The 13,739-nt window shown below is 49.9% G+C and overlaps 1 protein-coding gene across 9 annotated transcripts in view; it reads right to left on the bottom strand.

Moving 5' to 3' along the window:
• The window catches only part of HERC1 (HECT and RLD domain containing E3 ubiquitin protein ligase family member 1), a 217,521-nt gene that overhangs the window by 154,023 nt on the left and 49,759 nt on the right, over positions 1–13,739 (bottom strand). For all 9 annotated transcript variants that reach the window (XM_073303562.1, XM_073303563.1, XM_073303568.1 and 6 more), the window contains exon 7: positions 11,828–11,971. In XM_073303562.1, coding sequence (XP_073159663.1) covers positions 11,828–11,971 — 144 coding nt within the window. The remainder of the gene's footprint in view (positions 1–11,827; positions 11,972–13,739) is intronic.

Here is a 13,739-nt window from a genome sequence, read left to right as displayed (position 1 = left end):
ACCACACAGTGGGTCGTGAAAGTGTGCACCAAAGACCAGGTGGCTGCTCTGCAGATCTCCTGGATGGGGACCTGTCCCAGGAACACTGTGGAAGTCGCCTGCGCCCTGGTCAAGTGGGCCGGGAACACCTCGGGGCGGGAACACCTGCGAGCTCATAGCATGCCCTGATGCAGCTTGTAATCCAAGACGAAATCCGCTGCGCCAACACTGGGAGGCCTTTTAACCTCTCGGCCACAGCCACAAACAACTGTGCGGATTTGCAAAAGGGCTTGGTGCGCTCCAAATAGAACGCCAGCACTTGACGCACTGGATGTGCCATGTTTGTCTTTCTTCCACAGGACAGAAGCGACTTTGTCTGTACAAAGTGCAAGCTGGTCTCCATATTGGAAGAGAAGATTGAAGGTCTGGAGCAACAGATAACAACCCTGCGTTGCATACGGGAAACTGAGGATTTCCTGGACGAAACTCAGGATAGGCTTCTAGGGGCACAAAGCTCTACAGATATAGAGCAGGTTGCACAGAGGAGCCAAGAGACCAGTGAAGAAGCTTGGCAACATGTGACCTCCAGAAGAGGTAAGCGGAATGTCCGGGTTCCAGTAACACAGACACAGGTAACTAACCGCTTTCATGTTCTCTCCACAGGTATCGTTGCGGAGAGTGGACCAGATGATATGTCTGGGGCGAGAAAGCAGAAGGAGACTCCGCTGGTTGGAAGGCATGAGATGCGCTGTCCTGAGGTTGGGGGTTCCACGACGACCACCCCCAAGAGGAGAAGGCGGGTGGTGGTGGTCGGGGACTCTCTCCTCCGGGGGACTGAGTCATCTATCTGCCGCCCTGACCGGGAAAACCGAGAAGTCTGCTGCTTGCCAGGGGCTAAGATTCGTGATGTGACGGAGAGACTGCCGAGACTCATCAAGCCCTCGGATCGCTACCCCTTCCTGCTTCTCCACGTGGGCACCAATGATACTGCCAAGAATGACCTTGAGCGGATCACTGCGGACTATGTGGCTCTAGGAAGAAGAATAAAGGAGTTGGAGGCGCAAGTGGTGTTCTCGTCCATCCTCCCCGTGGAAGGAAAAGGCCTAGGTAGGGACCGTCGAATCGTGGAAGTCAACGAATGGCTACGCAGATGGTGTCGGAGAGAAGGCTTTGGTTTCTTTGACCATGGGATGGTGTTCCATGAAGGAGGAGTGCTGGGTAGAGACGGGCTCCATCTTACGAAGAGAGGGAAGAGCATCTTTGCCAGCAGGCTGGCTAACCTAGTGAGGAGGGCTTTAAACTAGGTTCACTGGGGGAAGGAGACCAAAGCCCTGAGGTAAGTGGGAAAGCGGGATACCGGGAGGAAGCACAGGCAGCAATGTCTGTGAGGGGAGGGCTCCTGCCTCATACTGGCAATGAGGGGCGATCAACAGGTTATCTCAAGTGCTTATATACAAATGCACAAAGCCTTGGAAACAAGCAGGGAGAACTGGAGGTCCTGGTGATGTCAAGGAACTATGACGTGATCGGAATAACAGAGACTTGGTGGGATAACTCGTATGACTGGAGTACTGTCATGGATGGTTATAAACTGTTCAGGAAGGACAGGCAGGGCAGAAAAGGTGGGGGAGTAGCACTGTATGTAAGGGAGCAGTATGACTGCTCAGAGCTCCGGTACGAAACTGCAGAAAAACCTGAGTGTCTCTGGATTAAGTTTAGAAGTGTGTGCAACAAGAGTGATGTAGTGGTGGGAGTCTGCTATAGACCACCGGACCAGGGGGATGAGGTGGATGAGGCTTTCTTCCGGCAGCTCACGGAAGCTACTAGATCGCATGCCCTGATTCTCATGGGTGACTTTAATTTTCCTGATATCTGCTGGGAGAGCAATACAGCGGTGCATAGACAATCCAGGAAGTTTTTGGAAAGCGTAGGGGACAATTTCCTGGCGCAAGTGCTAGAGGAGCCAACTAGGGGGGGCGCTTTTCTTGACCTGCTGCTCACAAACCGGGTAGAATTAGTGGGGGAAGCAAAAGTGGATGGGAATCTGGGAGGCAGTGACCATGAGTTGGTTGAGTTCAGGATCCTGACGCAGGGAACAAAGGTAAGCAGCAGGATACGGACCCTGGACTTCAGGAAAGCAGACTTCGACTCCCTCAGGGAACGGATGGCCAGGATCCCCTGGGGGACTAACTTGAAGGGGAAAGGAGTCCAGGAGAGCTGGCTGTATTTCAAGGAATCCCTGTTGAGGTTACAGGGACAAACCATCCCGATGAGTCGAAAGAATAGTAAATATGGCAGGCGACCAACTTGGCTTAATGGTGAAATCCTAGCGGATCTTAAACATAAAAAAGAAGCTTACAAGAAGTGGAAGGTTGGACATATGACCAGGGAAGAGTATAAAAATATTGCTCGGGCATGTAGGAATGATATCAGGAGGGCCAAATCGCACCTGGAGCTGCAGCTAGCCAGAGATGTCAAGAGTAACAAGAAGGGTTTCTTCAGGTATGTTGGCAACAAGAAGAAAGCCAAGGAATGTGTGGGCCCCTTACTGAATGAGGGAGGCAACCTAGTGACAGAGGATGTGGAAAAAGCTAATGTACTCAATGCTTTTTTTGCCTCTGTTTTCACTAACAAGGTCAGCTCTCAGACTGCTGCGCTGGGCATCACAAAATGCGGAAGAGATGGCCAGCCCTCTGTGGAGATAGAGGCGGTTAGGGACTATTTAGAAAAGCTGGACATGCACAAGTCCATGGGGCCGGACGAGTTGCATCCGAGAGTGCTGAAGGAATTGGCGGCTGTGATTGCAGAGCCACTGGCCATTATCTTTGAAAACTCGTGGCGAACCGGGGAAGTCCCGGATGACTGGAAAAAGGCTAATGTAGTGCCAATCTTTAAAAAAGGGAAGAAGGAAGATCCTGGGAACTACAGGCCAGTCAGCCTCACCTCAGTTCCTGGAAAAATCATGGAGCAGGTCCTCAAAGAATCAATCCTGAAGCACTTGCATGAGAGGAAAGTGATCAGGAACAGCCAGCATGGATTCACCAAGGGAAGGTCATGCCTGACTAATCTAATCACCTTTTATGATGAGATTACTGGTTCTGTGGATGAAGGGAAAGCAGTGGATGTATTGTTTCTTGACTTTAGCAAAGCTTTTGACACGGTCTCCCATAGTATTCTTGTCACCAAGTTAAGGAAGTATGGGCTGGATGAATGCACTATAAGGTGGGTAGAAAGCTGGCTAGATTGTCGGGCTCAACGGGTAGTGATCAATGGCTCCATGTCTAGTTGGCAGCCGGTATCAAGTGGAGTGCCCCAAGGGTCGGTCCTGGGGCCGGTTTTATTCAATATCTTCATAAATGATCTGGAGGATGGTGTGGATTGCACTCTCAGCAAATTTGCGGATGATACTAAACTGGGAGGAGTGGTAGATACGCTGGAGGGGAGGGATAGGATACAGAAGGACCTAGACCAATTGGAAGATTGGGCCAAAAGGAATCTGATGAGGTTCAATAAGGATAAGTGCAGGGTCCTGCACTTAGGACGGAAGAACCCAATGCACAGCTACAGACTAGGGACCGAATGGCTAGGCAGCAGTTCTGCGGAAAAGGACCTAGGGGTGACAGTGGACGAGAAGCTGGATATGAGTCAGCAGTGTGCCCTTGTTGCCAAGAAGGCCAATGGCATTTTGGGATGTATAAGTAGGGGCATAGCGAGCAGATCGAGGGACGTGATCGTTCCCCTCTATTCGACATTGGTGAGGCCTCATCTGGAGTACTGTGTCCAGTTTTGGGCCCCACACTTCAAGAAGGATGTGGATAAATTGGAGAGAGTCCAGCGAAGGGCAACAAAAATGATTAGGGGACTGGAACACATGAGTTATGAGGAGAGGCTGAGGGAGCTGGGATTGTTTAGCCTGCAGAAGAGAAGAATGAGGGGGGATTTGATAGCTGCTTTCAACTACCTGAAAGGGGGTTCCAAAGAGGATGGCTCTAGACTGTTCTCAATGGTAGCAGATGACAGAACGAGGAGTAATGGTCTCAAGTTGCAGTGCGGGAGGTTTAGATTGGATATTAGGAAAAACTTTTTCACTAAGAGGGTGGTGAAACACTGGAATGCGTTACCTAGGGAGGTGGTAGAATCTCCTTCCTTAGAGGTTTTTAAGGTCAGGCTTGACAAAGCCCTGGCTGGGATGATTTAACTGGGAATTGGTCCTGCTTTGAGCAGGGGGTTGGACTAGATGACCTTCTGGGGTCCCTTCCAACCCTGATATTCTATGATTCTATGATTCTATGACGCACATCCAAGGTGTGCAAGCTGCAGTGACTCGGGTCCGTATGGGGTTTCGGGAAAAACACCGGCAGACAAGTGTCCTGGCCTAGATGGAATTGGGACACCACCTCAGGGAGGAACATGGGGTGCGGCCGGAGCTGCACCTTGTCCTTGTGAAATACTGTGTATGGTGGCTCAGAGATGAGGGCCCTCAGTTCGGACACCCTTCTGGCCGAGGTAATGGCAACCAGAAACGTCACCTTCCAGGAAAGGTGGAGGAGAGAACAGGTAGTGAGGGGCTCGAAAGGGGGTCTCATGAGTTTAGAAAGGACCAGGTTAAGGTTCCATGGAGGGACTGGGGGGCGGGAGTAAAGAAACACCCTCTCCAACCCTTTAAGGAACCGTCCCACCACTGGGTGGGAAAAAACCAAGCCCCCGAGAACCCCGGATGGAAGGCAGAGATGGCCGCCAGGTGCACTCTGACTGAGGATGGGGTTAGTCCTTGCTGCTTGAGGTGCAGGAGGTATTCCAGAATGGCCTGCACCGGGGCCTGGCCCGGCCGCACCTGTTGGGGTTCACACCAACACGAGAACCTTTTCCACTTGGCCATATAGGCCGCCCTGGTAGAGGGCTTTCTACTGCAAAGCAGAATTTGCTGCACAGGAAGGGAGCACTGGCTCTCCAGGGCGTCTAGCCACAGACCCTCCATGCCATCAGGTGCAGTGACTGCAGGTTGGGGTGGAGAAGCCGCCTGCCGTCCTGAGTAATTAGGTCCCAGTGTAGGGGCAGGACTACTGGGGCTCTAGGAGCTATGTGTACCAGTGTTGGCAGACCCAGGCTGTGGCGATGAGGATCACCGCCGCCCTGTCCCTGCGCACCTTGAGCAGGACCTTGTGCACCAAGGGGAGCAGGGGAAAGGCATACATCAAGCTCCCTCTCCACGGGATCGCAAATGTGTCCGCGAGTGAGCCTGGGCTGTGGCCCGGAACAAGCAGAACCGCGGGCCCTGGGCATTGGCCCTGATAGCAAACAGATCTACCCGGGGAAACCCCCACCTGCAGAAGAGCGAAAGCATGACGTCCGCCCAGAGCGTCCACTCGTGCATGCAGTATGACCTGCTGAGGGAGTCCGCCAGCTCGTTCCGTACTCCCGGGAGATTGCATAGCCCATGCGATTCATCTCGAGGCATCCTAAGGTCCCAGAGGAGGAGAGCCTCACGACAGAGTGGCGAGGAACGAGCCCCGCCCTGCTTGTTTATATAAAACATGGCAGTAGTGTTGTCTGTGAGAACTGTCACGCTGCAACCACTCAGCGTGGCATGAAAGGTCTGGCAGGCGAGACAAACCGCCCTGAGCTCCTTCATGTTGATATGGAGCGACCGCTCTGCCTCGGACCACAACCCCATAGTCATGAGGTCCCCCAGGTGAGCCCCCCATCCGTGGTCTGATGCGTCCATCATCAGCATCAGGTCCGGAAGTGGGGCAGCAAAGGGGATGCCTTCGCAAACCACAGGCTGGGACTGTCACCACAGCAGGGACTCCAGCACATCCCTTGGGGATGTCACTACCAGGTCCAGGGGGTCCCTGCCTGGTACACCTGAGCGAGCCACGCCTGCAGAGTCCTGAGTCTCAGGCTGGCATGCCTGACCACGTGTGTGCATGCTGCCATGTGGCTCAGCAGCCACAGGCAGCATCTGGCCGTTGTTGTTGGAAACTGGCGCAGGGAGGCCACTGCCTCTTGGATAGCCCAGAATCAGGATACCGGAAGGCTTGCCCCGACCTGCACTGACCGCCCCTATGAATTCCACTCTCCGTGTGGGTACGAGCGTGGACTTGGGGATGTTGACCAGGAGCCCAAGCTCTTGGAACAATCTCAGGGCCACCTCCACATGGCCCCGTACCTCCGCCTCGGATCAGCCCACCAGGAGCCAGTCGTCGAGGTACGGGTACACCCGGATTCTCTGCCTCCGTAAGAAGGCCGCCACCACCGCAATGCACTCCGTGAACAGCCTTGGGGCCGTGGCTAGACCCAACGGAAGAACCACAAACTGATAATGTTCTCGGCCCACGGTGAAGCGTAGGAACTGCCGATGTGCTGGCAAAATGGCGATATGAAAGAACACGTCCTTCATGTCAAGGGTGGCGTACCAGTCCCCCAGATCCAGGGAAGGGATGATGGTGCCCAGAGAGACCATTCGGAACCAGGCCTTGACCAGGAATTTGTTGAGCCCACGCAGGTCTAGGATTGGGCGAAGGCCCCCTTTGGCCTTGGGGATGAGAAAGTACCGGTAGTAGAACCCTTTTCCCCTTAGGTTGTGAGGCACCGCCTCTACCGCCCCCACCCCCGTAGCAGCGAGCAGACTTCCTCCTCTAGGAGATGCTTGTGAGAGGGGTCCTTGAAGAGGGACGGGGAAGGGGGGTGGGGTAGGGGGAGACAAACTGCAGCGCGTACCCGTTCCGCACCGTGCATAAGACCCAACGGTCCGGCGTAATGGTGGACCACGCACGGGAGAAATGGGACAGGCGGTTCAGGAAACAAAGGGACGGATCCGGTGACTGGTCTGTTACGCTGTCCTCAAGCGCACCTTCAAAAGCCTGGCTTAGTGCCCGGCTGGGGTTTGTGCTGGCCTTGGCTCTGGCCCGGCGCATTATTGTTATTATTGTTATTGCGCCATCTCCTGTTATCCCTGCCTCACCTACGGTAAGGCTCATGTCTGTGGTGAGGCTGGTACTGGCGTTGAGGGGGAGGCTGAGGCTTAAAGGGCTCCCTCTGGGTCGCTAGTCGCTAGGGTGTGCCTACCCAGCGACTTGAGCATAGCCCGCAAGTCCTTGAGGCTATGCAGCCTCGCGTCTTTCTGATCCAAGAAGAGCCCAGACCCTTCGAAGGGGGAGGTCCTGGAGCGTATTCTGGACCTTGGGGGGCAGCCCTGACTCCTGGAGCCATGCCGAGCGCCTCATGACCACCCCTGACGTGATTGTTCTAGCTGCCACGTCTGTCAAATCCAAGGAGGCCTGGAGAGAGGTCTTGGCTACTGCCTTGCCCTCGTCCACCCGGGCCTTCTGTTGGGAACCTTGCCGGAGGTTGTCCTTAAACTTCCCCACTGCCACCCAGGAGTTGAAATTGTGACGGTTGAGGATGGCCTGCTGGTTAGCAATCCTCAACTGAAGGCCCCCAGATGAGTACGCCTTTCTACCAAAAAGGTCCAGGTGTTTTGCTTCCTTGGTCTTAGGGGCCGGGGCCTGCTGTCCATGGCGCTCCCTTTCGTTCACCACTGAAACCGCTAGGGAGCCTGGACTCGGGTGGCAGAATAGGAACTCATAGCCCTTAGCTGGAGCAAAGCATTTTCGCTCCACTCCTTTAGCCGTTGGAGCACTGGAGGCCGGGGTCTGTCATATAGTCTTATAGTTAGACTGAATGGTCTTAATGAGCGAGAGCACTATTCTGGATGGCCCTTCGGGGCTCAAAATGTCCACCATGAGGTCCTCCTGCTCAACCATCTCCTCAGCCTGCAACCCCAAATTTTGGGCATCTCTGTGCAGCAGTTCCTGGTGGGCTCTATGGTCTATTGGCGGAGAGCCAGATACCTCTGTACCCACCACCGTTCATCAGGGGAAGACAAGGAGGTTAGTTGCTGCTCGATCCCCTCTGGTTGGTCCTCCTGCTCCCCATCTTCCGTGGCAGGGGCCCCCAGCTCAGGCCGGGGCAGGAGTCCATGGGACAGCACTGGGCTCGGTGCCGGACTCTCCGGTCTAAGCTGGGGGGATGCTGGAGGCCTGGATACTGTTGCCTCCGGCACCGTCTGGCGTCGGTGCGGGGACCGGGACCTCTGCACCAAGTAACTTGCCCTGGACGGGGCCCCTTGGCACTCCTGATAGCCCCAGGGGGTCCAGAAGGGCCAATGGCCTGGCAGCCCCCATTGAGGTTGCCAGCTCCCCGGAGGGTCCCTGCTGTCCGGGCCCTGGTGTGGGTAGCTATAGCGGCTGGAGCCGACGCCGGACTGTGGCAACGGCGATCGCGAAGGCCATGGCAGTGCCAACCATCTGTTTACTGGTGGGAGAATGAGCGGCTCCTGGCTGAGCGGGAGCGGGACCGGGACCAGCATCAGCGTTCCCTGGACCGGGACCGTCTACGGGAGACCTCTGGCGAGAGCCATCTCAACTCAATTTTGGCAACAAAAATGATTAGGGGACTGGAACACATGAGTTATGAGGAGAGGCTGAGGGAGCTGGGATTGTTTAGCCTGCAGAAGAGAAGAATGAGGGGGGATTTGATAGCTGCTTTCAACTACCTGAAAGGGGGTTCCAAAGAGGATGGCTCTAGACTGTTCTCAATGGTAGCAGATGACAGAACGAGGAGTAATGGTCTCAAGTTGCAGTGCGGGAGGTTTAGATTGGATATTAGGAAAAACTTTTTCACTAAGAGGGTGGTGAAACACTGGAATGCGTTACCTAGGGAGGTGGTAGAATCTCCTTCCTTAGAGGTTTTTAAGGTCAGGCTTGACAAAGCCCTGGGATGATTTAACTGGGAATTGGTCCTGCTTTGAGCAGGGGGTTGGACTAGATGACCTTCTGGGGTCCCTTCCAACCCTGATATTCTATGATTCCTCCCGGTGCCAGTCTCTGGGCAGTGCTGGAGAGCGATGTGCCCTTCCTGGTGCTTCTTCGCGTCAACCCACTGCCGGTGCTGCAACCTCTTTCTGGGCCGCTGGCAAGTGCAAGTCTGCGGAGTCGGAGCTCAACCGGGACCAACTCTGGGAGCGGTGCCAGGACAGTGTCTTTGAGCGGCACACCATTGCCGGCTTACCCCTTGACGGCGCCCGAGGCATGGGTGCCAGAGGGTTCTCCACATATGGGAGGGGGCTCGCCGCCGACAGCTCGATGAGGTCCTTTGCGGCCTCAAAAGGTGCCAGGCATAGAGGGCTGACCCGTTATGTCCTCAAGCCCATCCTCCGCACTGAGCTCACTTAGGTCTGGGCTCAGTGGGGCTTGTGCCGCCGGGACCGCCTGCGTCAGCGCCGGTACCGCGGCCTTCCCGCTCTTGGTCAGCGCTCGGGGCCTTGGGAGGCGCCAGCCTCCTGTGCGGGGAACGACCGCGCCTTCCTTTAGGCTGCACCAGGGGCCACACCGGGGAGGACCATCTGTGCCGGAGCCTAGCCTGGAGCTTCGGGGCCGGGTCTGAGGAAGCCTGAGCCAGCGTCGGGCGCTCCGGGCCCAGCGGCTGCAATGCAGCCTCCATCAACAGTTGCGTTAGGCGAAAGTCTATTTCTTTCCTTGTCCTTGGCTTGAACGCCTTGCAAATCCTACACCTTTCAGTTTGATGTCTGTCCCCCAGGCAACGTAGACACAAGTCGCGGGGGTCACTAACTGGCATAGGTTTGTGACACGTGGCGCAAGCCTTGAAGCCGTGAGCCTGCGGTATGCCCTGCGGCCCGGGGCCAGTGCTGGAGACCTCCAAACACCTAATCACTTAAGTGTTCACAATCTATATGTAAACGAACTGAAAACAGCTACTCTCCGGCTAAGGGACTGCTCTTCTATGAGAGAGAAAGGGGGTGCGGGGGGTTGTTCCAACACCACCATGGACGGTAAGAAGGAACTGGAGGGGGTCAGGCCAGCGGGGGTATATATGCGGGGCGCAGTGGCGCCACTAAGGGGGCCCACCAGCCTGACGGGAGCCGCTAAGGGAAAAAGTTTCCGACACTCGTGCACGCAGTGCGCGCACCCCTAATGTGGAATGGACGTGAACGAGCACTCAAAGAAGAACTTGGATTATAGAGAGTGGGTGATAAGGAAAAGGCCCAGGGAGTGCAGACTTAAGGCGCTCCTAGGTGCTAGACCCTTGGTAATCCTTGCAGGGCTCTGGGTTGGAGCCCAGTAGAGTGAGAGGATCCAGGCTCCCCTACCAACCCCCCCCGTGTATATTGTGTATCATTTAATATTTTAATGTAATATTAAAGTCAAAATGAAACATTTCAATGGTCTTGCATAGAAAATTTCCTGAATTTTACAGGACATTTTGGTTTTCATTCCAATTTGGAACAATTCCTCCTCCCTTCCCCTTCCCCCCGACCCGGGGTCAGAATTCCCCATGTAATGAAAGTTCTAGTTCCCAACTAGCTCTATTAATCACTGATGGCAATATGAGCTGCTGCTCTGAGCTTTTTCACCTTTCACACACATACACTGCGCTAGGAGGTCGCAAAGTAACAGCTTTAATCTTAACAAATCCAGCTGCTCTAAGGAAGACAGTGAGTAAGTAGAAAAGCTTGATAGAGGAATCCTATATGCACTTCTGGCACTGAAATAGCTGTAAAGACAGGAGATGGCAGAGTCTGAGTCTCTCTTATTTTGGCTTTTCCTGAGAGATGTGGTAGTGACAGCAACTATTCCAAATATATATATATAAAAAAAAAAAAACATTAAAAGTTTTGACAAAAACAAAACAAACAGAAGTAGAACTTCATGGCTCAGGAGTCACATGAGATGAAAAAGTGAACGAACTTGAAAAAACTTTACACTACCTTTAAATATTTCATTCTACATATTTGCAGACATGATAAACTTTTAGTCCATTTTTACACAAAGTCTACGTTCTAATATTAAAACTTATCCTTATATTTGTGTATTGACTTCACTATACCATTTCTGTCTTAAGAACTACCAAATAAAACAAAGAAGTCAAAGTACATGGACTGTACTCTGGTTGGAATCATATGGAATGGTAATTGAGCTAATAGTGATCACTTCCATAGGATGTAAATGCATAAAAGATACTTGTACTGAAGAATGTTACACCAAAATGTATTGGATTTGAAGCCCATAATGAAGATTGTGAAATACATCTTAGTTTCCCTATATCTTCTGACAAGAAGTTATTCCACCTAAAAAAATCACAGATTAGATTCTGACCTCTCATACACAGGCGTATTGACATGCACAGCAATAAAAAAATAAAATAAAATAAAAATAATAGAAAAAACGTATGTAGCTTAATTCCAATGTGTTTCCCGCAAAAAATGGGTGAATCTCATTATAAGTATATTAAATATATGGAAACTGATGGGCATGTACTTAATTTCTCTATACAAGATCACACAGCAACCAGGATTACGACTTCAGAGACCCTGTGCTATAATCACTGTACAATGCTACTTCAGTAAGGTCAGGTAAAATCATGCGGATCTTGTAGTTTTACAAGTCTCTCACACTAAAAGACATTATAATTGAAATGTATGGTAAAAATCAATACATACAAATGTCTTTTTTTTTTTTTAAACTCTTCATGGACTTGCCTCAACTTATCACATGAACTTAAATCTCCTCTTACACCCCTGAACAAGTCCTTCTGCTTAATTACAATCTTCCTTTCTGTATCTTTACACAATTTCACAAGATATTTGCATCTACAAACAACCTTTTACCTCAGCGTCTCACCAATCCTCAGTTTTAGCTCCTCTGTGGATAACAACTCAGTCCATTTGATGTGCAACAGATTTTTCAAAAATGTAGAAAAACTTCATCATATTTCAGATCACAAATGACCCATGTTAACTATTATTAAAATTTTAGTTTTTACATACCATTATCTCCTCCTCCAAATGACCACACTGTTCTTCCATCTTTGGATAGCGCTATTGTGTGTGAACTGCCACAGGAAACTTCTCCCACATTGCTAATGTCTTTTACTAAAGTTGGAATGTTACGGCTATTGCTGTCACCATGACCTTGGAAAAACAAAAAATGTATTTTGATATGTTTCCTTCCTCCTGTTTATGAATTTTAAGATCCATCTGTAATTATAACGCACAACAGAACTTTGCTAATTCATCACCTTGTAATTGACACAAAAATTTTATGTTTCTGCTTACTTCTCAGCAATGATTTAATAGAAAAGTTCTGTAGTAAGGTCTCAAATTACCAACCCTTCATTATTTTTACAAAATGTACTACAGAATGTTTACTAGTGCATTATGATGCATCATAATTTAGGGAAATTTCTTACCCACTAATTAGATTTGCGTCACCAAAACTAGGCTAGATGGGGATAACGTACCCTTTCTAATGCTGGGTTGTAGCTAGCCCAAAAGGTAGTGGTCTCATAGGGTAAGTGACTTCCTGAATGTGGACCTTAAAAAAAATCAGTGTGTGCAGGTAAGCATCACAGAAAGCCACTGAATAGAGAACTACCCAAGATGAGTAGCCTGAAACACTGATCTCTGAATCAGAACAGCAAATCCAGGAATATGTTCGGCCCACTTCGGGTCCAGGTAAACTTTTGAAAGCCAAGAGGACTGTGGGACTATAGCATAAACTAAATAGATGCTATGATCATCCTTATCTCGAGAAAATAGAGCAATACGACTGAACGTGAGACTGATTTTCTAAAATCTAGCAGCAGAAAGACCTGAGCCTCAGAGCAGCACCTGCTGGAAACAGGAACAACTGAAACCTGGTATCCAATAAACCTTAAATGTACCAATTGTGTTCTGCTTTTGCTACCTGCTGGGAGGAAAGCTACATTACCCCAGATCTGATCTGGCACAGGACAAAAACTGAAATAGTCAAATGAATGAAATAAGTTTTAGATGCAGCATACTGGTTTTAATTGTTTTCTCACTTATTATTTTGCAAAGTTCAGTAATTCATAATGGATCACTCTAACCAGTGTGAATTAATAAGGTTTTAGTGATACTGTTATTTGAGCACCTTTTTCCTGATGAAAATTGCAGTGAAAAAAAATTTTAATAACTTATTTGCATACACTGTGAAATTTCAAAACACAGAAAAGTATGTTTTCCATTTAACAAAATTAACATAGCACATACAAATTTTAATTTGCTCACCAAGCACACAAATCACCATTAATCCTTCTAAAGATAGTAACTCCTGGAGTGCTACTGTTTTAACTTTTAAGAATTAGTAGAGGTAAACTTTTATCTATAATAATTTCTTTACCATAAACAATTACATATAGCAAACCATTAATATTAATATCAACAGTTTAATAGAAAAAAATCAGTCACCTAGTTATAGCCCAAATAACTATAAAAAAGTAGAAAATTCAAAATCAGACAAACCAAAGGAAAGAGAAATATGACTACAGTACACTTACCCTCAATCAAGAAACAGAAATCTTTTCTTCCCTCTCCATTTCCCCCATGAGTATGTATACAGTTGGCCACAACATTTCTAACTTCCAGTTGGTCCTTTCTGTATGTAATCCTACCACTTAAGAACCCAAAATACTTTATGACAAACTTGACCTACATTTTAATTTTGCAATGTTCTACAAAGGTTTTTTGTTCTGTGTTTTTATTATTACAGAAGTTGTTGCGGAAGCTGGAGTATTTGAAGTATGGGGGTTTTGTTACCAAGGAAGGCATAGGGGACAGTTTGGAGCACTGGGAGAAGCATGCTTTTTGAAAACAATCAGACATGTAATAGTTAATTTTGCAGAGTAAATATGAAAACTTTAGAAACCCTAATATACAA

Source organism: Lepidochelys kempii, chromosome 10, assembly GCF_965140285.1.
Source record: "Lepidochelys kempii isolate rLepKem1 chromosome 10, rLepKem1.hap1, whole genome shotgun sequence".
NCBI lineage: Eukaryota > Metazoa > Chordata > Testudines > Cheloniidae > Lepidochelys > Lepidochelys kempii.
This window is presented reverse-complemented; position numbering and strand designations above follow the sequence as displayed.